A 27,181-nucleotide genomic window follows, 5' to 3' on the forward strand; every position below is an offset into this window, starting at 1 on the left:
GCAGCTCATGCGTGACACCTGCCGCTTGCTCAGGCCCTTTGAGGAGGCCACGCTATTCGTGAGTCGGCAGGACTATGGGATGAACGACGTCATTCCTCTGTTGCACGTCCTGGAACAAATGCTGTTAACAATGGCTGGTCAGGGTGCGGTAGACGTGGCGCACAGATCTCAACGCCACATGACCCCTGTGGGGGCAGGACAGGAAGAAGAGGAGGAGGTAGAGGAGGACATTTGTGCTCAGGAATTATTGAGTGAAATGGGTGGTTTTTCCACTCAGCGGACAGGAGTGGAGGAGCAGGAGCATCTGGTAGAGGAGGAGGAGGAGGAGACAGAGGACCCAGACGCACCGTGGCAGTATGCTGTGGAGATGGAGGCAGGGAGTCCCTCGCATTCCTTGGCACAAATGGCCCATAGCATGCTCGGTTGCTTGCGTAGCGACAGCCGAATAATAACCATCAGACAGAGGGATGACTTTTGGCTGTCCACCTTGTTGGACCCTCGCTACCGGTCCAAAATGGTGGCCTTTTTCACACCTGCTGAGAGGGAGGCCAAAATTACGTACTATAAAAACCACCTATGTAGTCAGTTGGTCTCTGCCTTTGTGCGCCAACGTCCATCCTCAGACACTGTGGGCCCTGTGCGCTCGCGTTCCGCTGGCATGGCAGCAGGGGAGGGGTGGGGTGGTAGGAGCAGTGGCAGCTCCACCAGCAGCGGCTGCCTCAGTCTGCAGTCGATGATGAGTAGCTTTCTTCACCAGCGCAGTGAGGAAACTACTAACCAGCCGCAGCAGCAGCAGCAGCATCAGGTGGACCTGGAGCAGGAGCTCAAACAACAGGCTTGGGCCTACTTGGACAGCACCCTGCCAACCGAGGTAGACAATCCCCTTGACTACTGGGCAACGAAACTTGACCTTTGGCCCCAACTAGCTGAATTTGCCCTTGAAAGGCTGTCATGCCCGGCCAGTAGCGTGGCATCGGAGCGCGTGTTTAGTGCGGCAGGAGGTATTGTAACTCCGCGGAGGACACGACTGTCCACCCAAAGTGTGGAGAGACTCACGTTTGTGAAAATGAATCAGGCGTGGATTAGTCTGGATTTCAAACCACCAGTTCCTGACACAACTGACTAAATCCGCCATGAATCATGCCTCAAACATGTGCCACTTTCAGGTCTCCTCACACTGCTGGTGTGTTGAATTTTTTGACATAGGGTGCTGGCAGATTACGGGCCTCCTATAGCTGCTGCCAGGCCCCTAATCTGCCATAGGCCCCTATATACCGCCTCCTCCTGCTGCTGCCAGGTCCAGAGTCTCTCATGGGTCCCTGTACGGCCTCCCATTGCTGCTGTCTCCATCGCCACACTCTGCTGCCATGTGCCACTTTCAGGTCTCTTCACACTGCTGGTGTGTTAAATTTTTTGACATAGGGTGCAGGCAGATTACGGGCCTCACATAGCTGCTGCCAGGCCCCTAATCTGCCATGGGCCCCTATATACCGCCTCCTCCTGCTGCTGCCAGGTCCAGAGTCTCTCATGGGTCCCTGTACGGCCTCCCATTGCTGCTGTCTCCATCGCCACACTCTGCTGCCATGTGCCACTTTCAGGTCTCTTCACACTGCTGGTGTGTTAAATTTTTTGACATAGGGTGCTGCAAGATAACGGGCCTCACATAGCTGCTGCCAGGCCCCTAATCTGCCATGGGCCCCTATATACCGCCTCCTCATGCTGCTGCCAAGTCCAGAGTCTGTCATGGTCCCTGTACGGCCTCCCATTGCTGCTGTCTCCATCGCCACACTCTGCTGCCATGTGCCACTTTCAGGTCTCTTCACACTGCTGGTGTGTTAAATTTTTTGACATAGGGTGCAGGCAGATTACGGGCCTCACATAGCTGCTGCCAGGCCCCTAATCTGCCATGGGCCCCTATATACCGCCTCCTCCTGCTGCTGCCAGGTCCAGAGTCTCTCATGGGTCCCTGTACGGCCTCCCATTGCTGCTGTCTCCATCGCCACACTCTGCTGCCATGTGCCACTTTCAGGTCTCTTCACACTGCTGGTGTGTTAAATTTTTTGACATAGGGTGCTGCAAGATAACGGGCCTCACATAGCTGCTGCCAGGCCCCTAATCTGCCATGGGCCCCTATATACCGCCTCCTCATGCTGCTGCCAAGTCCAGAGTCTGTCATGGTCCCTGTACGGCCTCCCATTGCTGCTGTCTCCATCGCCACACTCTGCTGCCATGTGCCACTTTCAGGTCTCTTCACACTGCTGGTGTGTTAAATTTTTTGACATAGGGTGCAGGCAGATTACGGGCCTCACATAGCTGCTGCCAGGCCCCTAATCTGCCATGGGCCCCTATATAACGCCTCCTCATGCTGCTGCCAAGTTCAGAGTCTGTCATGGGTCCCTGTACGGCCTCCCATTGCTGCTGTCTCCATCGCCACACTCTGCCATGTGCCACTTTCAGGTCTCCTCACACTGCTGGTGTGTTGAATTTTTTGACATAGGGTGCTGGCAGATTACGGGCCTCCTATAGCTGCTGCCAGGCCCCTAATCTGCCATAAGCCCCTATATACCGCCTCCTCATGCTGCTGCCAAGTCCAGAGTCTGTCATGGGTCCCTGTACGGCCTCCCATTGCTGCTGTCTCCATCGCCACACTCTGCCATGTGCCACTTTCAGGTCTCCTCACACACTGCTGGTGTGTTGAATTTTTTGACATAGGGTGCTGGCAGATTACGGGCCTCCTATAGCTGCTGCCAGGCCCCTAATCTGCCGTAGGCCCCTATATACCGCCTCCTCATGCTGCTGCCAGGTCCAGAGTCTCTCATGGGTCCCTGTACGGCCTCCCATTGCTGCTGTCTCCATCGCCACACTCTGCCATGTGCCACTTTCAGGTCTCCTCACACTGCTGGTGTGTTCCATTTTTTGTCATAGGGTGCTGGCAGATTATGGGCCTCCCATAACTGCTGCCAGGCCCCTAATCTGCCATGGGCCCCTATACCGACTCCTCATGCTGTGACGTTGCAACAAGGTGGAATTCAACCCTACATATGTTAGACCGCCTTTACGAACAGCAAAAGGCCATCACAGATTTCCTGATGTTAAAAGCAGATAAAGGTACTCCCTGTGTAACTTAGATGTCAGCCATTGGCAGCTCATGCGTGACACCTGCGCTTGCTCAGGCCCTTTGAGGAGGCCACGCTATTCGTGAGTCGGCAGGACTATGGGATGAACGACGTCATTCCTCTGTTGCACGTCCTGGAACAAATGCTGTTAACAATGGCTGGTCAGGGTGCGGTAGACGTGGCGCACAGATCTCAACGCCACATGGCCCCTGTGGGGGCAGGACTGGAAGAAGAGGAGGAGGTAGAGGAGGACATTGGTGCTCAGGAATTATTGAGTGAAATGGGTGGTTTTTCCACTCAGCGGACAGGAGTGGAGGAGCAGGAGCATCTGGTAGAGGAGGAGGAAGAGGAGACAGAGGACCTAGACGCACCGTGGCAGTATGCTGTGGAGATGGAGGCAGGGAGTCCCTCGCATTCCTTGGCACAAATGGCCCATAGCATGCTCGGTTGCTTGCGTAGCGACAGCCGAATAATAACCATCAGACAGAGGGATGACTTTTGGCTGTCCACCTTGTTGGACCCTCGCTACCGTTCAAAAATGGTGGCCTTTTTCACACCTGCTGAGAGGGAGGCCAAAATAACGTACTATAAAAAACACCTATGTAGTCAGCTGGTCTCTGCCTGTCTGCGCCAACGTCCATCCTCAGACACTGTGGGCCCTGTGCGCTCGTGTTCCGCTGCCATGGCAGCAGGGGAGGGGTGGGGTGGTAGGAGCAGTGGCAGCTCCACCAGCAGCGGCTGCCTCAGTCTGCAGTCGATGATGAGTAGCTTTCTTCACCAGCGCAGTGAGGAAACTACTAACCAGCCGCAGCAGCAGCAGCAGCATCAGGTGGACCTGGAGCAGGACCTCAAACAACAGGCTTAGGCCTACTTGGACAGCACCCTGCCAACCGAGGTAGACAATCCCCTTGACTACTGGGCAACGAAACTTGACCTTTGGCCCCAACTAGCTGAATTTGCCCTTGAAAGGCTGTCATGCCCGGCCAGTAGCGTGGCATCGGAGCGCGTGTTTAGTGCGGCAGGAGGTATTGCAACTCCGCGGAGGACACGACTGTCCACCCAAAGTGTGGAGAGACTGACGTTTGTGAAAATGAATCAGGCGTGGATTAGTCTGGATTTCAAACCACCAGTTCCTGACACAACTGACTAAATCCGCCATGAATCATGCCCCAAACATGTGCCACTTTCAGGTCTCCTCACACTGCTGGTGTGTTCCATTTTTTGTCATAGGGTGCTGGCAGATTACGGGCCTCCCATAGCTGCTGCCAGGCCCCTAATCTGCCATGGGCCCCTATACCGCCTCCTCATGCTGCTGCCAAGTCCAGAGTCTCTCATGGGTCCCTGTACGGCCTCCCATTGCTGCTGCCTCCATCGCCACACTCTGCCATGTGCCACTTTCAGGTCTCCTCACACTGCTGGTGTGTTCCATTTTTTGTCATAGGGTGCTGGCAGATTACGGGCCTCCCATAGCTGCTGCCAGGCCCCTAATCTGCCATGGGCCCCTATACCGCCTCCTCATGCTGCTGCCAGGTCCAGAGTCTCTCATGGGTCCCTGTACGGCCTCCCATTGCTGCTGTCTCCATCGCCACACTCTGCCATGTGCCACTTTCAGGTCTCCTCACACTGCTGGTGGGTTCCATTTTTTGTCATAGGGTGCTGGCAGATTACGGGCCTCCCATAGCTGCTGCCAGGCCCGTAATCTGCCATGGGCCCCCGTACCGACTCCTCATGCTGCTGCCAGGCCCGTAATCTGTCATGGGCCACTGTTGTCGCTTGTTGGCATATTCCGCTCGTTCAGATGCTCCTTCTCCTGCTACTCCTCTTCACGGATTCCGTCAGCAGTCTTTCTTGGAATCCGTTTCCAAGAGACAACAGTTTGCGAGCACGCACCCGACGGTGCAGAAGCTGAACGTCCTCCTGTCCAAGTTGCTGCTGCCAGGCTCGTAATCTGTCATGCGCCCCTGTACCGCCTCCTCATGCTGCTGCCAGGTCCAGAGTGTGTCATGGGCCCCCGTACCGACTCCTCATGCTGCTGCCAGGCCCGTAATCTGTCATGGGCCCCTGTACCGCCTCCCCATGCTGCTGCCAGGTCCAGAGTGTGTCATGGGTCCCTGTACGGCCTCCCATTGCTGCTGCCAGGCCCGTAATCTGCCATGGGCCCCTGTACCGACTCCTCATGCTGCTGCCAGGCCCGTAATCTGTCATGGGCCCCTGTACCGCCTCCTCATGCTGCTGCCAGGTCCAGAGTGTGTCATGGGTCCCTGTACGGCCTCCCATTGCTGCTGTCTCTATCGCCACACTCTGCCATGTGCCACTTTCAGGTCTCCTCACACTGCTGGTGGTTTCCATTTTTGTCATAGGGTGCTGTATGGCCTCCCATTGCTGCTGCCTCCACCGCCACACTGTGGCTCCACACTCTGGTTTTGGCCCCGTGACTGCCCAAATGAGTGAAGTGTGCGGTGATTCTAAGATCGACGGCACTCATCTGCATGTCATACTGACTGACAGTATTATTTCTCTTCCCCAGCAGACTCCAAGGGCATTTAAATTAAAGGTACAGTGTTCTGCACTAATATTAAGTCTCTCTGAAGCCTAGAAACACCCTTTTTTAAGTTAAATTCACAGCGAATTTATTCGACTCGAATCGAATATTGTCCACGAATTCGCCGAATCAGTCGAATCGAATTTTTCATTTCTTCGCTCATCTCTACTTATAATATTCTATTGGTAAACCTAAAGGGAGCATCAGATTGGCTGTAATGTAAAACAGAAATCAGTGAAGCTAAAACTCATGTAGATATACATAGCCCATGCTTCGATCCAGCTTTTTCCTGAATAAAAGAACAGAACAATCCCAGAAACCTGTACTCACAAGCATCTTTGGAGCTTGATCTACTGTGATGGCGGCATAATCCTGGTACTGCAGTCTGATTGTGCTGTTTAGGTTTGGAGGACTGACTAGACAAAAAAAAAAAAGCCATATTCAAATGAGAACATATCATTAGTAAACAGTCATGACAACACTTAAAAACACTTCTGCTGTAGCATTAGAGCAGACACAGGATGGAGAGCAGAGAATGCAGTCCACCTTCATCTTAAAGAGGTGCTTTGCGAGGTAACACCACTTCACAGAGCACTTGTGTGAATTAAGATAATGGCCATTTCTACATTGTGCTGAATAGCCTTGCCACCCACTTCATCCTTCTGACCAAATGTGCTACTCGTATTACAGACCTAAGATTGATGTAAACGATCTTCTTGTATGGACCTGGTCAAAGTGAGCAGTCTGTACTCAGCTAGGACCACACTTGATTGCCAGCCATTATCCTCTATGGCCAAGACTGGTGCATATGTGCTGGTTAGTTATGTCCACTACAGGATAAAAAGCTGGTTTAAAACAGGAAAAAAACAACTGATGGATTGTTGTACCAACACAAGCAGCATTGGAGCAGCGATCTCCCCTGCTGTGCTATTGTATTCAGATGGGGACTCCAACCCCCTTCCCAAAATACACGGATTGGATGCTGGTTTTCTAGCATGTCCCTTTCAACAAATGCTGGTTGTTAGACTGCCTTCCGTCAGACAGACTGCTGTACACAATGACTGAAAGTTGGCTAGTTCTGTCTGAACCAGCCAATTTTGGACAGTGTGTACCCTGCTTAAAAGATCTTGTCTGCATTTCAGGTCTGTAATTCACTCAAAGGGGCAAGGGGGTGGAACGGGACATTACTTCTTACAAGCAATGTACAACCTTTTCAGTTATCTTTTAATTGTTCAGGACTTTGCCAGTTCACAGCTTACACATCTAACAAAGTTGTAAACTTTCATAATGTTTTAACATTACAGGATATACCGGCAGTTACCATCATAATCACAATAATTAGGCTTAAGATACTGTAGATATAGCTGTCATTCAAAATGATCTGTTACAACAAAAAAGAAACAGAGAGATTCTAAAGGAGTAAATAGGAGTGTTAATGTAGTTGTAAATGGAAATTAGCAATGTCTGATCTAAATTAATATTCTTACATTTGCAGTGTTGTTATTTTTAAATCTAAATACCTTTTCTGTATTCTTGTATATAGTGTTCATGTGATCACATTTTTTCCCATTCCAGAGTACATGGGACTCATGTAGGAGGGACTGCTCTCCCTGAGTGACATTTGTAACATAATAGCCCATGCACTCTGACCTTGTGTCCTGCAAAGAGCTGATTGGCTGCTAAGGGAATCCTCCTCGGTAAAGCAAGGCAGAAGGGGTGGGAAGTAACAAACCTTCAACACGGACTACGGAACTTCTAAAAGGAAAACACAGGCATGCTGTGCTTTTGCATGGCGTGTCTCGTAAGCAGAGCGGCATGACAACAGACGTAAACTGACCACATAATGGATGGGCAGCCATATTTGGCGTGGTCAGTTTACTCAGGGGGACAGAGGCACAGGCAGGTCAACCAGGTATTACACAAAACTGCAAGGATTATATTACATTTAAAAAGCACAGTGCAAATTACATTGCTTTAAAAAGGGACAGGAACTGCAATTTGGTTTTTAAAGGTTTATACGCACTTAAAGTAAAGGATAAGTTTACCTTTGGAACATGTGACATGTTCCACTTGGATTTAGGGTGGAGCATGTAACACATTCCAGCTCTTGCCTCCTCTGCCTCCCCCCCCCCCATCCTTCCTGTAACAGTGGGTAGAGGATCTTCTCACTGCACCCGCTCTCACAATTTAAAAACAGCATGGCGTGTGAGGCTCTGCCCTATCCTTTAATGCTTTAAAAAAGGTATCTATGTATACTTTGTATTTATATGTACATGAGCTATATTTGTTCAGAACTCTGTGAATGACTGATGCGGCCGTGCGGGCGGAGCACTGTTGTCAAATCTGACAGATAGTACGGGGAAACTTCGCAATGGACGTGGCTGCAGCTATAGGAACATGTTACATGTTCCACCCTAAAAACGAGTGGAACATGTAACATGTTCCCAAAGGTGAACTTATCCTTTAATGCATACGTATCTACGTATACTTTGTATTTATATGTACATGAGCTATATTTGTTCATTACATATGCAGGCTCTGCTTCCAGCTATGTAGTGCTACAAATTGTTTGTACTTTATGCTCACTGCACAATGCAAAGCCTGAGTTGGCCATTATATTGACAACCCGTGTATCACATATGTTATCTCAACAGATGTAAAGCATGAAGGTGAAGCAAGGAGCAGTTTGCATTAACTAGTCCAGTAGAGATTTCTGAATATTTCATCTACACGCTGTAAGGCTCAGTGACAATCAACAATAAATAGTGTTGTACACTGATATAGGATACATTCAAATGGTTAGGGGAAGGCTGTGTTTAGAAAAGGCCAAGTGCAATAAAAATGTACTTTAAGATGATCCTGTCAGAGCCCATTCAAACTTTACCATTCCAGTATGTTGTGTTAACACGGATCTCGTTATGCATCAACATGTGTTGCATTGAGGCAACCCATTTATTTTGAATGTGCTTCCAATACAAGCACCTTTGTCTAACACAGTGCACCATAACACATAGAAGTGCATTACCTGCATTGTAGTGTGCTGCAATGCATGTGCACTGGAGCTGTGTTGTCAACAGTGTGCTGTTGTCATTTAGGGGCCACATCACACTTTTAACATGCAGTAGTACATTAGCATGTTGCAGCGCCATTCATTTTGGGTTTCAGCAGACCACAAAGATCAGCACTTGAAAGTAAAGTAAATACATATTTAGTAAAGCAACTATTTAACAACATATGAATGTAATAACTATATACAAAAGAAAGACACTATAAGCACCAAACCTGATTTCATAGTGCTTCCTTTCTCCTTGTTAAGAGGAGGGCTGTCCTTCATATAGGGTGGAAGTCTATTCCCCATGAAGTCCCGCAGCATTTCACATGAACGCAGCTGGCATCCACCTTCTATTCGGTTAGCCAAGTCCTTCAAAAGACCAGCCAAGGTGCTTCCTGCATTGGTAGGACCTAAACACTAAAACACAGATGTACATAGCATGCTAAACAAAAGTACCCTACAATTATAAACAAAAATACCACATATTTGAGATTTAAACACAAAAGGGTTTTACAATTTGTATATTCAGAAGAAACATCAAAATAAACGTCACTGTGAAAAACCTGCTGAATCTGGCAACAAAGGGATGTATAAATGTTATAAGCAGAGTGGACTCACAACTGACTCTAGCATGGATGCAATGTTCCCAAGGCACAATTCAAGACTGATGAGATTTAAGGAAAGCTGTTGGGATACAAATAAACAAGCTGTCATTTTGGTTCCACACCTGTCTTCATTACATAAATGAGCCACTAACCTGAAACCAGCATGCTTCCAAAGAGATCTGGACACATGTTCTATGTATGGCTCAATACGAAGTGCAAATGGAGGAAGAATGACAGCCCTGAATTTTGTGCCACAAAAAGAAAAGTCTGCAGTGGAACCTCCAATACGTCTATCCTCACAGGTTCCCTTTAATCCATCAGCTGACCCTGGTTTGAGGCCTCTGTGTGCAGCAACACATGGGTCCACTGAAATCTCGTTTGCTGGAAGTGTGAACTATGATCTCTCAGATAGAATTGCTGCTAAAGGGTGGTGAAAGCCCATTCTATCACTTCTCCATTTATCTATAAGAACAGTCCAAAGGTGTCCGTACACAATTAAGAAAAGTAGAGAGGATTGAGGTTTGGTCCGTACCAGTAATTGTTGGAGAGGAATGCCTTTTCTCAGGTCCACTTTTTCCTTCGCTGAATCATGTAGGAGTGCAGGCATCAGGTCCTGCAGATAGTCTGCCCAGGAGCTTTATACAGCACAAAGAGACATAGAGAAATATTACAAATCAGCAAGGAGACTTACTATGATTTTGTATGTTAACATTGTTCTTATGGTAACACAAAGAGATACACAAGACCATATCAATAATGGAGAGCAGAGAACACTGTCTGCAGCAAAATGCAGTGCATACAGTGAGGAACAGAAGTATTTGAACACCCTGCGATTTTGCAAGTTCTCCCACTTAGAAATCATGGAGGGGTCTGAAATTTACATTGTAGGTGCATTCCCACTCTGAGAGACAGAATTAAAAAAACAAATTCAGGAAATCACATTTTATGATTTTTAAAGAATTTGTCTTGCACTGCGGAACATAAGTATTTGAACTCCTAAGAAACAGCAAGAATTCTGGCTCTCAAAGACCTGTTACTGTGCCTTTAAAAAGTCCACCTCTACTCCACTCATTAATCTAACTTAGTAGCACCTGTCTGAGCTCTTTAAAGACACCTGTCCACCGCACAGTCAGTCAGACGCTAACTACTACCATGGGCAAGACCAAAGAGCTGTCAAAAGGCACCAGAAACAAAATTGTGGACCTCCACAAGGCTGGAAAGGGCTATGGGGCAATTGCCAAGCAGCTTGGTGAAAACAGATCAACTGTTGGAGCAATTGTTAGAAAATGGAAGAGGCTAAAGACGACTGTCAGTCTCCCTCGGACTAGAGCTCCATGCAAGATGTCACCTCGTGGGGTATCACTGATGATAAGAAAGGTGAGGAATCAGCCCAGAACTACAAGGGAGGAGCTGGTCAATGACATGAAGAGAGCTGGGACCACAGTTTCAAAGGTCAATGTCGGTAGAACACTGCGCCGCCATGGTTACAAATCATGAATTGCACGGAAGGTTCCCCTGCTCAAGTCATCACATGTCCAGGCCCGTCTGGAGTTTGCCAATGACCATCTGGATGATCCAGAGGAGGCATGGGAGAAAGTCATGTGGTCACGAGACCAAAGTAGAACTTTTTGGTCTAAACTTCACTCGTTGTGTTTGGAGGAAAAAGAAGAATGAGTTGCATCCCAAGAACACCATCTCTACTGTGAAGCATGGGGGTGGTAACATCATGCTTGGGGGGTGCTTTTCTGCGAAGGGGACAGGACGACTGCACTGTTTTTAAGGAGAGGATGAATGGGGCCATTTATTGTGAGATTTTGAGCAACAACCTCCTTCCCTCAGTCAGAGCATTGAAGATGGGTCGTGGCTGGGTCTTCCAACATGACAATGACCCGAAGCACACAGCCAGGATAACCAAGGAGTGGCTCCGTAAGAAGCATATCAAGGTTCTGGAGTGGCCTAGCCAGTCTCCAGACCTAAATCCAATAGAACATCTTTGAAGGGAGCTGAAACTCCGTGTTGCTCAGCGACAGCCCCGAAACCTGACAGATCTAGAGGAGATCTGTGTGGAGGAGTGGGCCAAAATCCCTGTTGCACTTTGTGAAAACCTGGTCAAGAACTACAGGAAACGTTTGACCTCTGTAATTGCAAACAAAGGCTTCTGTATCAAATATTAACACTGATTTTCTCAGGTGTTCAAATATTTATGTTCAGCAGTGCAAGACAAATAAATTCTTTAAAAATCATTTAATGTGATTTCCTGAATTTTTTTTTTCAATTTCTTTCTGTCAGAGTGGGAATGCACCTACAATGTGAATTTCAGACCCCTCCATGATTTCTAAGTGGGAGAACTTGCAAAATCGCAGGGTGTTCAAATACTTCTGTTCCTCACTGTACACCAGATTGGTCCTGCAATTTATGAGTTTGGAGCCTGTGGTTTCCTTCAGAGTGGTCCCTGCATTATGCTGTAAGGACACTCCATCGTGGGAGGAGAACTTCAATACATGATTTACAGGTCATGTGACCGAGTTCAACTCCTCCAGAGATTTTTGAAACAAAAACTTTAAAATGGTTATGGCTTCATTTGACTTGGAGTCCCAAATCAAGTGAAGTGTCCACTGTGCTTTATAAAATGTGCCAAAAGTTTTTTTTTTTTTTTTTTTTAATTGCAGTAGCATGGTTGCAGTAAATCCTTTCACTGCTTTATAAATCAACCCCCTAATTGGGAGTAAGCTAGCTGGGTATTGATCAGGTGAGGTCCTATTATGTTACTACAACCCCAATTTAAAAAAAAGTTTGGACAATGTATAAAATGTACATGCAATGCAATGATTTGCAAATCTCACAAACCAATATTTTATTCACAATAGAAAACATATCAAATGTTTAAAATCAGAAAATGTATTTTTAAATTGATGGCAGCAACAGGTCTCAAAAAAGTTGGGAAAGGGCCACGTTCACCATTGTGTAGCATGCCTTCCTCTTATATCAACACTCTGTAAATGTCTGGGAACTGAGGAGACCAGTTGCTAGAGTTTTGGGAGAGGAATATTGCCCCATTCATGCTGCCTGATATAGGATTCTAACTGCTCAATAATCCCGGATCTTTGTTGTATTTTTCCTCTGAAAATGAACCAAATATTTTCAGTTGGTGAAAGGTCCGGACTGCAGCCAGGACAGTAAAGCACATGGACTCTTCTACTATGACAAAGCCATGCTCTTGTCATAGATGCAGTATGCAGTTTAGCTTTGTCCTCCTGAAAAAAGACATCACGTGGTTTGGAGCATATGCTGCTCTAAAGCTTGGAGATATCTTAGAGCATTGATGATGCCTTCCTAGAAGTGCAAACTGCCCATTCCATATACATGAATGCAACCCCAATAATGCAGGCATTTGAATGGAGCACTGATAACAAGCCTGAAGGTCTCTCTTCTCTTTGTTCAGAGAACGCAGCACCCATGGTTGCCAAAAAGAATTTTAAACTTTGATTCGTCTGACCACAGAACAGTTTTCCACTTTCCAACAGACCATTTTACATGAGATTTGGCCCAGAGAAGATGGTGGTGTTTCTGGATCATGTTCAGCTATGGCTTCTTCTTGTATGATAGAGCTTTACCTTGCATTTTTTGATAGCACAGCGAACTGTGTTCTCAGACTGTGATTTTTGGAAGTATTCCTGAGCCCATGCAGTGATGTCCATTACAGAATCGTGCCTGAATTTATGCAGTGCCATCTAAAGTGCCCCAAGACCACGGGGGGCCAAGACTGTTTCCGCCTTGTCCCTTGCGAACTGAATTGCTCCACATTCTGATTCTTTTGATATTATGTACTGTAGATGATATATTTACAGTTTTTGTAATTTTACATTGAGGAACATCATTTTGAAACTGTTCGATCATTTTTAGATGCAGCTCTTTACAGACTCGTGAACCATCTTTACTTCTGAGACACTCTGACTCTCCAAGAAGCTCTTTTTATACCCATTCAAGTTACCAATCTGTTGCCAATGAACCCAAAATGTTATTCCATCCCTTCCTTGTTAGTGCCACTCACTCTGCCAGCTTTTTGTTGCCCTGTCCCAGCTTTTTGAGACATGTTGATGCCATCAATTTCAAAATTACCTTATATATATATATATATAGTGCATTTCCAGTTTAAACATTTGATGCATTTTCCATTTTCTATTGTTACCAAAATATGGGTTTGTGAGATTTGCAAAAATTAACACATTCTGTTTTTATGTATATTTTACACAGGATCTCAACTTTTTTGGAACTGGGGTTGTACAATGCTCCCAGCTGCACAGTGCTGTGGGAAGGACTCTAACTGGTTTATGAGTGTCAGGCTTGCATGGTGGTGAATGGCCCAGAGGCAAACTGGAAGCCACAGAGTAACAGGAATAGGTAAGATCCTCATTCTAACATTATGAGGGAAGGTCAATATATCCATCATTCCATACATAATTATAGCATGAACTAGGGATGCACCAACACCCTTTTTTGATCAACGAGTACCAATATGTTTGATCAAGTACTCAAAGATACTGAGTACTGATATTTTGCTGTGTGATTTGCGTCCGTACAAAATGTATGGACGCAAATCGCACCATAAAGAAAAGCATGCGATTTTAACAGGATTCTTGTCCAAAATCGCATGCAGTTTCCCCACTGTCCCACTGAGTTCACACAGGAGCGTTGAGGGAAACCTGCCTTGTTTAGAAGAGGCCATTTCAGCTTTTTACTATGCTGAACACACGATATGGTGAATACAGCTGGCAGTAAAAAAAAAATGTTACATACCATAAAATACTTACGTGTTCTGATAGGTGCTGATAGTCACATGTGTGGAGTGTGAGGAGCCTGCCGGTGTGTCAGCCTCATGAACCACCCCTCGTGGAAAATACAACATGTCACCTTCCTAGGAGGAGAAACGGCTTTAATGCTAACCCTTTAGCTTGCTATTAGGTGTAGAGACCAAGTCCAACCATTCTGGAGATATTCAGAAAGGCCATTACCTTCAATATGAAGTCATGAGTGGGTGTTATGACTTTATCCACAGGGGCCACATCATACCCTCTAGCCAGGGGAATGATGGGTTCATAGAGCCGCCAGTGCTTCTCACCCTCCACCTGAAGGATAAAGACCTGGAAAGACAAATGAGGACATTTATCAAGTATATTAGTGAAACAATTACGAAAGTACCATAAATCAGTCCTGCAGTGTTCACACAGTTTGCATAAAATAGAAAAGATAACATTTGTAGCAATATAACTAAACAATCACTAGCCATCTGCATAATTCCTCCAAAGCACAATAGCTCCGTCTCTATTGTTTTTAGTGCAGTCCACACAATTTGCAAGTGACAGATGTAAAAGAAACAGAGAAGGGAAAAGAGCACTAACAAGTTGCATACAAGTGGCTGAGTCTCAGCCACTGACACCAAGCTTGTGTCCAAAAAAAAAAAAAAAAAAAAAAACCAAAAAACACTGAATTGCTTACAAAAGTGAGAGCACGTACTCTAGAGCAGTTCCCATGTATGGCGACATCACCTCCTGTCCAATCAGTGCAATACGTACAATTGCACAAATTACAAAAATAGCCTACTTTCAGCTGGCAAAGCTAACGTTTTTCTGTGTTTACATCTCCTACACCTGGAATTTTGGGCAGTCAACTCCAGCAGAACTGCAGTGGTCTAAATCAGAACTAGCATTGAATATAATACAGCCTTTCATTCCAAACCAACTCACAAGGAAGAAGAGGCTAGGGCAGGCTTGTCAATCACAAAGCTACTTTAGAGCAGAAGAGGGAGGAATGAATGAATGACTGAATGAAGCTGAATGTTATAGTAAACCAGAACTAATAAATTCCCCCCATGTACGTACCTCCCACTGAAACAGAATGCAGTATAGTCCTGTGGTAGAGGACTATAAAGTATCTTTGTCTTTTCACAAAATACAAGTGAGAAAAAATTAGACAGCAATGCTACTGACATAACCGGGCTCATTATAGTCATATAGAAAAAAGATGAACTGTATACAGTAGAATGTTTGTTGGTTATCTAATTATACTTATGAAAAACTGAAACTAGCCAATATGCATCTCATAGGAATGCAGCCAATTAATTCACCAAGTTACAGTGATTTTACAGAGACAAAATTCCAAAAGGAATAAAGGAGATTTTTGCACTTATTGTAAAAGTCCTTTTCTATGTTCACCAAAAGGACAGTGAAGATCTGGTACCACTGGGTTATACTGCCACCTGCAGGAGGAGAACAATAAGGGCTGCCCTGCTGGTGGTCAACCCCCTTCCTGATGGAAACCGCCCCAGTTTTGGCTCAGTGTCAGTTTTTTGCTCAGCGCCAGGAGTTAAAACCTCAGAATCCCCGTTGAGATGCTATTTTCCCTCGTTTATGTTATTTTTTTTTTCCTTTTTAATGTTCTTTTTTTCATATGATTGGTGGATTTTTCAATCAACTACTGGCTAGGGAGCAAGCTATATGTTATAGATTCTTATAGTCACCCCAGACAAACCACTGAGTGCATGCAGTTCCTCAATACAATACTGTTCTCACAGCAGCCTGAGAGGTTACAGGACCAAGGATTCATGGATAGATGCAGCAGATACCCTGATGTCTCAGTGGGACCAGCACAGTCCACTAAATGTTTTCACCAATTAAACTTTTGCCGCTCCTTCCTCACAAAAAGAGAAAAACAAATTCCAGCTGGGATTCTGAGGTCCTAACTTCTGATGGTTGGCAAAAAAATAGCGCTGTTTCCAGCAAGCAAAGCTATAGCAAATCAGCATAGGGTGCCCCTAGCCTTTTTATTTATGTTTGTACCTAGCATCATACTCCTGTAGGTACCAGTACCACCCAGTGGTTCCTGATCTTAGATATTCACTGTGCCCTGCTTTCTATTTTGTATATTTCAGGTTTAATTTGGGAGGGAAAAAAATGTTATCAGACAGAAAAGCTAGCAGCTTAGAAATTAGCTGGATTTGCTAAACGATCCTTTATTTTTGTCACTTCTAAGACTTCTCTGATGGCTTCTTCTTTGCCTTTTGGTGAATTAGCTCAACAACTAATACTGATGCAACGCACAATTTTTAAAGAAGTCAAGCAAAGTAAAAAGCTCTTTTAACGCTTGATAAATACGTGCGTTAGATCAGGGTAGTTCCGTTTATTAATTTACCGCTGCATTTTAAACACTGCAAGTAATTAATTTTATTAAATTCCTAGTTCAAATCTGTAAACAAATATAACATTTACTCAAAAGGTGAAGATGAAATGCTACGTCTGTCATAAAACATTTGGATAAAAGCACAAATGTTTTCATTCAAGTTGAACTGAATTATAAAAATGTACTTATCAAAGTGTGTTTGCTGAACAGCTGGGAGAGTTCCACCATGCTGCACACAGAGCTGCTGTGTTATACTGCCACCTAGTGCAAACTGGAAACATTACCAGAACACATGAAATAGGTACACATGGGAGTCCCAGCACAGTATGCCTCCTTTTACTGCCCCTGAGTAAAGCTTACAGATATTCTGAATGTGCCGGCAGAGATGTGAGAAGAGATGGTCCATGGCAGGACTGCTCAGAAGTTAAAGAGCGCAGAGATGCTTTCTCCCAGATTAAAAGCATTGGCCCCTGTAACTTTCCTTAAGGGCTTTGCTGTGAATCATCAAATAGCACCTATTCCATCTTTGCTGTGGATCATTATCAGGCAGCACCTTCCCCATTTCTGCTGTGGATACTTTTGGACAGCTCCTCTCCCACCTTTGCTGTAGATCAGGGGTCTCCAAACTTTCTAAGCAAAGGGCCAGTTTACTATTCTTCAGGCTTTAGGAGGTAGACTGTGGCCAGTGCGAGTAAACTATGCCCCATCATTGGGATTTAATGGGAGGAATAGTGCCCCATTGTTGGCATCGGTCAGAAAAATAGTGCCCCATTGTTGGCATCGGTCAGAAAAATAGTGCCCCATCAACAGTGTTAGTGTGAGGAATGGTGGCCCTTCATTGGTGTCATTTGGAGGAATAGTGCCCTGAGCGCCATATACAGGCAAGCAAAGGGCCACATCTGGTTCCTGGGCCACAGTTTTGGAGACCACTGCTGTAGATCATTATCAGATTACAGCTCTCCCATCCTTGCTGTGGATAATCAAACAGCACCTCTCCCATCTTTTCTGTGGATCATCATCAGAGAGCACCTCTCCCCATTCATGCTGTGGATCCTCATCAGATAGCATCTTTTCCATGTCTGCTGTGGGTCATTCTGGACAGCTCCTCTCACATCTCTGCTGACTCATTCTACAAATCTACGTCTTCCCTGGAGAAGCAAGAATGAAGGGGAGGAATGAACCCTCCAGAAGTAAATACTTCTCCCCCTGTTCCTACACCTTGAGTAAACCCAAATGTCTCAAAAAGACTAGTATTGCACACTGGGTCCCATGGATCCCCAACTTCATACTCTGCTTTTGAATGCTTCCCTGAATCTGAATGCTGCATCAGAGAGCAAAGAATGTGACTCAAAAATGCACTAAACCAGGAGAATGTAGGGAAACTAGTACATTATTTAAATGGAAACCTCATTCATCCCACCCCCAACATACCACACCCTTAATTATGTATTTCTAATAGGTAGCACTTTAAGAAGTCTTTCTAAAAATGAATCACATCCAATACAGTACATAAAACAGCTTACCTCTACATCATCATGGTGAGCGGGCAGGCCCTGAGAATCTGATGGTGTGATGTACACATTACATCCAACTAGTGTACCAAAGAAACATTCCAGCTTCTCCATAATCTGCCACAGCTTGTCCTGGACAGAGGGAGACATATTACAGAAGGAAAGCAATGTTTGAAAAAATCTTTTAAAAATACAAAAGGTTTTTGCCTTATATAATCCCCTGATCTGTGCCCAAACCTTGCACCAATGGCATCCTCATGAATGTAAAGGCTTTTAATCAAAGATTAAACTCCCCGTGCTGCACGGTAAAGGGAAAAGCAGTAAAAGGGACAGAGTATTGGAAACCCAATAGAGGCGCTAACTCTGTTTTATCAAAACCTAAAAGAAATACTTAGGATAAGGGCAGTGAAAGCAGGAGGTTGACCTGTGGTTTTACCACATCCCAACTTTCCACCTAAACATAGAAATGCAGCAGCTCAGGGCTGTGTGTACGCTGTGAGTACAATGATTTGCGTCAAAAAATTGAACAGCACATTGCATTCCATAGGTGGTCGGGGGGGTGGAAAATTTTTAAAACTACTTGTTCAAGGGACTAAATCGGGGTCCCATTCTACTTGCCCTAATAAAATTAAAATACCCAGGATGGAAAATATAAAGGGTTGATGTTTTTTTTTTATCAGGCAGGGGTACTTTTAGGAATGTCTGGCTTTTAAAAATGAAAGAGGCTTTGAAGCAACTTAAAATTTTAATGTTTTTTATTTTTTTCTAGAAAATTTCTTAGAACCCCCAAACTTTGTATTTTAAAGCAGAGGCCCTAGAGAATAAATTGGTAAATGTTACAATTTTTTATGTCACATGATATTTGGGCAGCGGTTTTTCAAATGCATTTTTTTAAACAAATACCCTTTTTGGAATTTCATTGCAAAAAAAAAAAAGCCTAATTTTTTTGGTAAAATATAAAAGATGATCTTACGCCAAGTCAAGTAAATAGATACCAAACACACCACACTTTTAAATTGCACACACCCATGCAATGGCAACAAACTATGTAAATTTTACTATCCATAGGCGACAGGATGTCTGGTGCTTAAATGACTGCCCAAGATCTGACATTCGTAATAATACCTCACGTGTGGGAAGATCGCTGTTTGAAAGCATGCAGGACCGACGTATGATGCACCTTTTGCACGCGAGCATGGGGGGAGGGGGGGGAGAGGGGTGCTTTAAAATATTTTTACTTTTTTTTTTTTTTCTCCAAGATGACCCTAGATCCCTTGTCTGCCCTTAAAAGCATTTGATCACACCAAAATCGGTGAGATCAAATAAAAGGGAAAAATCAGCGAGCGCTAGGAAACAGCTGCTATTGCACTAGAAAGGTAAACTCAAATGCTTTCCATTTTTAAAAATCACACGGGGGAAATTATTAGTGATGTATGCTCACCACTTCCTGTTTCCTATATCATAGAAGTGGACAGAGCAGTTCCAGTCTTTGTCTGACTATGATCAGCTGAAGACAGTGGGGGGGTATTGTAAAAGCGATCCAGCAGCTAGTTCGCTCGGATTACTTTTACAAGACAGCCCATCGTCAGCTCTAAACAATGCTGCTTGCTCACGGCAGGGCTAAAAAAAAAAAAAAATTTTTTGTTCGACACATGGAATTGTATATCCCGGGTGTCAGGTGATAGGAATTGAACATCCCTGGTGGTACCGCCGCCAAATATGACCCATTCAAGTGAATGGGAACAAGCTGCAACCATGCATATTGCCTCCTCACTGCCTGTCAAAATGCCAGCAGAAATAACCACACATGAGCCCTTACAGCTGAAATTTGGTTCCATTTAGATGACAGCTCGGCAGTTAGTACTTGTTCTGTGTAATAATCCTCACCAAGAACTTCCTACTGTAGTTCCCATATAGGTTACTGTCCTCCTCTGAGTTTTATTATCCATGATTAAAAATAAAGATAGAAAACTTGGAAAATGGGGAAAAGCTTCATAATGGCTATAGCAAGTATAAAGATCCAAAACGCCTAGAACAGATATCTTATAGACAGTTCCTGAGATATATAGGAAACAATTAGGGGTTTTACTCCCCAGCATTAAATATTAGTTTTGGGTAAATAGAAATCCTGTCATTAACAACTACTGTCTGGCATGCCTAAACCCGTCTTTCATTAATATGATCTGCTAGTGCACTGAGAACAAAGTTAAACAGTTATCATGTACAATTGTACATCATCTTCCAAAGTCAGCTGTCCTCAAAATGTTACATTTATTCCTGCAGAAGATACAGCGATGGACCATGTTCTTACATTGTATCTTTGGGGCTGATGAAACTGTATTGTGGCTTTGGCATTTCGGAAATCCTTCATGATCTCGGTGTAGTTGGCTTTTCCCCGTCTAGATAAAAGTACCTTCTTGCCATCCTTACACTTGCACAGGTTCACATCTCTGCTGTAGTAGATCCCTTGCCCGCTGGCATGTTTCAAGTCTTGCAATGGGAAGAGAGACTGGTAGTAACTCTGCATATTGGGGTCACTGCGCTGGATTAACAGTGGCTTCTTCTCCCAGTAGGTGCTGAAGAATTCATCTCTGCTCACCGGGGCAATAAAACTTTCAAAGAGGCTCTGTGGTGTGGTGAAATCCAGTGGAGGATCGGCTGATTGTGGCTGTTTTTTGGTGGGTATGGCAACATCATCCGCAGCTCCCACCTGTCTTGCTCTGCGTGGCATTTTCTATTGAGAAAACACAAAAATTAACATTTACACATATAAACACAAAAGCCTAAACTTGTCTTTTTCACAGTTACTTTATTAATTATTAGTGTTATACAGGATTTATATAGGGCCAACAGTTTGCACAGCGCTTTACAATATAAAAGGGGACAGTACAATTACAACACAGTTCAATACAGAAGGAATAGAAAGGCCCTGGCTCATGAAGCTTTTAATGCCCCTTTAGACTCAGCACAAAGGATGAAACGCAGGATGTGCCCTGAAGACCTACACTGGCGTATGGGTGGGCACAAAGCTGTGATAGTTTCCCTAACTCCTTGGGATCAGAGATAGATGGAGCAGTGATGAAGGAGAACATCCCTGTCATTGATGGCAGCTTATTTCATTTGTGCCAGGAGTTCAGCTTTAAAGGAGCAGTGTGGGCTACGTAAGAAAACAAACAGCTATACTCACCAATGTAGCTGCAGCGGAACCCCGCCATCTCTAACACTGAGAACTGAATGATCACATGACGACTGATCGCTCAGTTCTCGGTCCACTCTGAGCAGAGTGGTGACCGTCAGTCACTGCTCTTTACTCTGGCCACCAGCACTCACTGGAGCACAAGGCTAAAGAGGGGTTGGGAGAGGCTGGCTCGCTGAGAGGTTAAGCCAGCTCCCAGTCAGGCATCTGGGTGGATCCCGACATTATTGTCGGGTTCCCTCAAGAGCCTGGAGCAGCTCAGTGATATTATTTGACAGCAGGCTTTAGTCCACTGTAGTCTGATGCTGGGTCACAGGACAGCAAAATAAGTGCACTCCTGTGATCCACAAGAGATGTATGGTCAAAGCTTTGGCCATATTGCTCTTGTGTTGATATATCACTACTGTAGTGGAGGGGGGTATAATGGTGTTATGTGCCACTGTCAATTAATTATTTTCTTCCTACCCACTCAGAGTGGCTCCATTCTAAGACCTCTAGATGAGTAGCATGCGGGGCACTGATAGGGAAGTATATATATATATATATCAAAGCTTGTTACAGCTCAGGGCAGAGAGGGAAAGATAAAAAAGGACGTAATGAAAAGCGGCTCAAAGACCAACCATGGACCCAGGTCCTCCTCTCGTCCTCCATCAGAGCACCCCCTACTTAGAAAAATATCTTTATACATACCTTTATTCTACAGGTGTTCTTGGCTTAGGTGACATCACAGGTCATCTTCAGTCTCTTGCTCCTCTGGCAGGAGGTGGACCTCATAGGCTGCAAAGAGTCAGGCCTCTACAGCATTCCCTTGTAGTCCAGAGTGGTGGGGATGGGGCAGGGCTGTTTTGGCATGAAAAAGGGAACTTACTCAATATTATATATGGTCATAAAGTTATGGCCGATTGGTGTATGTTTAATGCACCCACGGTTTTCATGCAGTTTATCTGCGCATTTATTATGTCCTGCGGTTTTGGTGCATTTTAAGAAAATACACCAAAACATGGGACATAATAGAAGTCTATGACAAAGCACAGCTAATCTGCATGAAAACTGTGGGTACGCTGTGCTGCGGGAGAGTGCACCATATCAGTGTGCAAGCACTGTATAGTATGGGTGAGTGTAAGATAGGGACCTTGGATGAAAGCTCCTTGAGGGCTTGGGACTGATGTGAGTAATATATATACATATAAATATATATACACACACACACACACACACAAAGAGCTGCATTAATTGCCGGTGCTAAACAAGTACCTGAAATAAATAAAAATAAATAAAAGGTAACCTACCACCTCGGTCACATCAAAGCTGATTTTGAAATTGTGCAACTTACAGTGAAGTCGCACAATTTCAAAGTCAGGTGACTTTCCGAATTGAGGTGCGATTTGCAAGACATCTGACACAGATGTCTATGCAAATCACAGCAAAAGTAGTGCATGCACTACTTTAGAAATCGGTGCGGCTCCAACCAAGTCCGAACTGCACCGACATGATCGCTCTTATAGCGGAAAATAGGGTGTGACTTGGCATACGATTTGCAAGTCGCAGGGCATGCAAATCGCACCCAATGTGACTGGGGCGTAAGGCTGCTTCCACACTAATCTGTTTTTCTTCCACTTTTGCATTAAAAAAAGCAAAAGAAAAAAGTGTAACCATGTAATCCTATGGAACTCTTTACGCTGATCCGTTGCAGGTCTGCTGCGGTTTTACAATCCTGTTTGCTGCATTTTTGGTGTGGTAAAAAAAAACACACCTCCCAATCAAAAACAACGGAAAACACAGCAAAAATTTAAAATAAAAAATATACCCGCTTTGGTGTTTTTTGGTGCTTTTTTTGACTCACATATCATGTAAAAAGCACACCACAAACACGGTATAAACATGACAAAAACACGTCAGTGTGAAAGCATCTTAACATGCTTTGCACCAAGACTGCCTATATGTATGAGGAATTGAGGAAAGTGGAAAAACAGTGCTGGCCCCGCAGACACACTCCATGGATATTGTTATCTTAGGATATTATGTGGGTGTAAATGATCTGCTTCCTGGGCAGGCGGCTTCTACACCCCAGAGGATCTCCACAGTCTCCCTGGCTTGTAGTGTATTGTAAGAAAAGTTGAAATTGAAGCGCCACACCACTGTTAGGAGGACCAGATACAACTTTATTCCATTAAAGGGCAGGGGTATCATTTGAGAAGTAACCAACGCGTTTCGGTGGTCCAAGTGCCCTCCTCAATAGGGCTAAAAGGAACATAAGAAGATTTTCATTTCAATCTGCCATCAATACAATGTCCCCCCAAAGGGGTCCTAATTACAGCCAAACAGTCAATCATAATGAGAATGTTTACATAAAAAAGAGAACATGAGTGCTGAACAAAAGTGAGAACATGAGTGCTGAACAAAAGTGAGAATATGGGTGCTGAAGAAAAAAAATTCTAATCATCATTATTAATAAAATGGTATATTGTGGTTGATATGTTAGCCTAATAAGTGGTTGAAATCAACAAACCATAATAAATAAAAGCACCCTAAGGCTGCCTTCACACAGATCTGTTCTTCCACTTTTGCATTAAAAAAAGCAAACGAAAAAAGTGTGACCATGTAATCCTCTGGAACTCCTCACACCGATCCGGTGCAGTTTTTAAAATTATGCTTGCTGCATTTTTAGTGTGGTAAAAAAAAACGCACCTCCCCATTGAAAGCAATGGAAAACACCTGTGTTGCATTTTTTGGTGCTTTTTCTGAGTCAAAAAAAACGCACCACAAACGCAGGAAAAACATGGCAAAACACATCAGTGTGAAAGCGTCCTAACATGCATTGCACCAAGACTAGAACAGAAATGTATAGGGTGTAGCGCTGTATCTTTAAGAATAAACCAATACATGGACATATAGTAATCATAAACACATGTAAATATGTAAACTAATAAAAAGTCTGTATACAGGAAAAAAAGTGCAGCAGATGAACTTGTGACTCCAGCCAAAAGTGAAAAGTTCGCACTCACCGGAGGCGCATAGATATTGCGCATATTACATATACATTTCTGATCTTCTTGGAGCTTTTTGGTACCTCTTGGTGTTTTAGCAGCTATTGCTAGGAGTGCTCACTTCATTGTCATTTATAATTGCACCAAGACTTCCTATGTGTATGAATGTCCTGCCTGATGAACCCCAAAGGACCCAAACCACCCCGGTGCCATGTTGTATCACAGCGATGCATTATTGTGCGCTGCAACACGGGGGCGCCATATGAAATACGAGAACTGTGGAGCTCCGACGCATGTGTGATACTGCAGCGCAGAGCTGTGATTGGGCCACACAGTCTCTGGATGGGGGAGGGAGCTCCTGTACTATGGGGCCAGTCAGGTGACTACTGGAAATGTTGGATTTCTTTATCACTTCCTGTCCCCAGGACAAAAAGTGGGTGAATCTCCATAGAGGGGACCCCAACTCCAGTAAGAACCTGACAAAGCCCTGACCACTCCACCCAAAACAGGTGTCAGTGAGTGAATCCACTGTGTGGAATAATCCTCTCCCATCATCAATGCCCTGATCCCCTCCCCCACCCTGACACCTCCTCACATGGCCACGAATCCCACCATGATCCACAGCAGACCATTCATGAGAGTACATGGCTCTGTCCATGATAGATATCCGCACCCCCTCCCCCGTGTACTATAGAAGGGGAGGGAGCGGGCTGTGCACTTACCTCCTCCACCAGCAGGGACCGCACTCCGCTCACTGATCTCCCGGACCACGCTGCCGCCACCACCACGTGCTCCCCCCCCTTCTCCCGACATGCCTCGCTCCACTCACACTGCCAGCAACACATGGCCGTACGCTGTGCTGGGGCGGAGGGTGACACCTAGTGGTAGCAGTGCAGACTGCGTGCAATGAGACCGACGTCTTCTCTACACCTTTACTATCGATCACAGCTGACCATCTCTATGGTTACTAATTAACCACTTGCTGCCCTGACCATTTCTAACATTTCTGACATACATGTTTAAAAAAACAGCTTTTTAACATTTTGCTTGAAAATTACTTAGAGCCCCCCAAACATGACATATTTTTAAGCAGAGGTCTTGGAAAATAAAATGATGGTTGTTGCAATAATTTTTACATCACAAAATAATTGTGCGGCCATTTTTAAAAGGAAAAAATAAAGGAAAAAATACATTTTAATTCATTGTAGTGCACACAAACACAATATAATATCTTTTTTTTGGGGGGGAGGGGGGTAAATATAAAAGATGATGTGGAGACGAGTAAAAAGATACCAAACACGTCACTCTTTAAGCCATAATCCTCATGTCACCATCACTTCTGGGCAGGAAGTGGTTAAAGTGACATTAAACTGTGGTTTTAAAAAATCAATTTGATTCAAGTATGTATTCTTATCCCCTTTACAACCACCCAATAGATATGTGTGATGGTAAAAGGGTGGGCTTTAACACCCACACGCCTCACATATGCATTTCTGGGAGGCTGTTGTTTATGTGCTGAAAGCGCTCAGAATAAAGACTGAGCTGTCACAGACAGCTCTTGGTCCAGGCTACAGATCAGTAGTCAATGGAATCAGATTCTGATCATGTGACCGCTGTGACAGTGGTCACATGATCACCAATCCTTCCTGCCTCCCAGATATTCTGACCTGTTTAAAGGAAAGGCAGGAAGAAGTTACAAATAATTGCAGGCATTGGCCTGTTATACATAGTTATGTTGGTCCAGCTTGGATCAATGTAACTATCAGGGTGTATTTACCACAAGGCAAACAAGGCATTTGCATAGGGCAGCATTTTTCAGGGGGGGGGGCAGCAGCATTTTTCAAGGGGCAGAGCAGCCCCACAAAAGAAGGGATGGAAGAAGAGACACGCAGCGTGGGGACCAGGTGGGATCTGAGAGAGGCTGCAGGCTTCTTGATGGTGTATGCAGAGCCTGACTCTTGTTCCTGGGGATGTCCGGAGCTGTGAAGGTGAGTGTCTATCTCTTGCCGGGGTGGGTTGCCAGTGTATGGGGGACAGTGGTAGTGGAAGGCTCACTCGGGTAGGGGGGGGGGGCTGGGGTGTTGTTGGTCAATGTCAGGCTCTCTTCATCTTCATGGGGGAGGGGGGTGTTGGTCGGTGTCAGTGTCTCTCCGTGGTGGTGGGGGGAGCCGATTTTGTGTTACCTAGGGCAGCACGAAACCTAAATACACCCCTGGTAACTACGTATATATTATATTGACACTGCTACTCTAGTGAGGTTCACTTGCTTCCAGTCCCATGCCGAGCAGCCAGCATGTTGCATTTGGAACACAGAAGGTTGGCTGTTGAATGAATGAATGAATGAATGTGAAAGAGATCTCTGATTGGACAAGGTGGAGAGGTGGGGTGGTGACTTCGCCCAAGGGGGGATAGGACTGAAAGAGTAACTCTGACCACGCCTTATTTACCTCAGAGTTGATGTATCTTGACCCCACCATAATGCTGCACAAGAACGCTAAGGGAAAACCTTAAAAAAGGTTTGGAGCTGCCCATCCTAAAGGGGATGAGAGGATAGGAATGGCTCATATTTCATTTTTTTACTTGCACCATTGATATGAAGTCATATTAAGGTTCCATTCACACTTGTGTGGCTCTAAAGTCGCACAATTTCCAGTGCGACATTGGAGTGCGACTTTGAAGCAGTAGTATACTGTGGCCTTTTAAAGAAAAACAAACTTGCAAGATAATGGCATAATCTGCTAGTGTCTATCGCATACTAGCACATTATGAAGTACTTACCTTAAAATGAAGCCCTCCAGCGGTGTGCTGACACCACGGACAGGGCTTCTGTCTTCACCTGGTCATCTATCCGGGTTCGCATGCTCTGACCAAGTCGTGATGATGTCAGTTCCGCGCATGCACGCAGGAGTTTCGGCTGCGGCACAGGTATGCCATCCCTTCAGAGGCCATGTGCCGGTGACGTCACTGGCTGCATGCAGTGTGATTGTCTACTAAAC

At 45.0% G+C, this 27,181-nt stretch overlaps 1 protein-coding gene across 1 annotated transcript in view; it reads right to left on the bottom strand.

Annotated features, from left to right (window-relative positions):
• The window catches only part of RIOX2 (ribosomal oxygenase 2), a 38,803-nt gene extending 13,795 nt beyond the window's left edge, over positions 1-25,008 (bottom strand). The window contains exons 1-8 of the mRNA XM_089682945.1: positions 24,908-25,008; positions 20,314-20,736; positions 18,015-18,134; positions 14,328-14,456; positions 14,127-14,230; positions 9,848-9,950; positions 8,941-9,127; positions 5,989-6,074 (exon numbers count right to left, since the gene is read on the bottom strand). Coding sequence (XP_089539071.1) covers positions 5,989-6,074; positions 8,941-9,127; positions 9,848-9,950; positions 14,127-14,230; positions 14,328-14,456; positions 18,015-18,134; positions 20,314-20,733 — 1,149 coding nt within the window. The 5' untranslated portion in view covers positions 20,734-20,736; positions 24,908-25,008. The remainder of the gene's footprint in view (positions 1-5,988; positions 6,075-8,940; positions 9,128-9,847; positions 9,951-14,126; positions 14,231-14,327; positions 14,457-18,014; positions 18,135-20,313; positions 20,737-24,907) is intronic.
• Positions 25,009-27,181: the final 2,173 nt, after the last annotated feature.

Source organism: Staurois parvus, unplaced genomic scaffold (assembly GCF_062004578.1).
Source record: "Staurois parvus isolate SC_StPar_1 unplaced genomic scaffold, SC_StPar_1.0 ptg000299l, whole genome shotgun sequence".
Taxonomy (NCBI): domain Eukaryota; kingdom Metazoa; phylum Chordata; class Amphibia; order Anura; family Ranidae; genus Staurois; species Staurois parvus.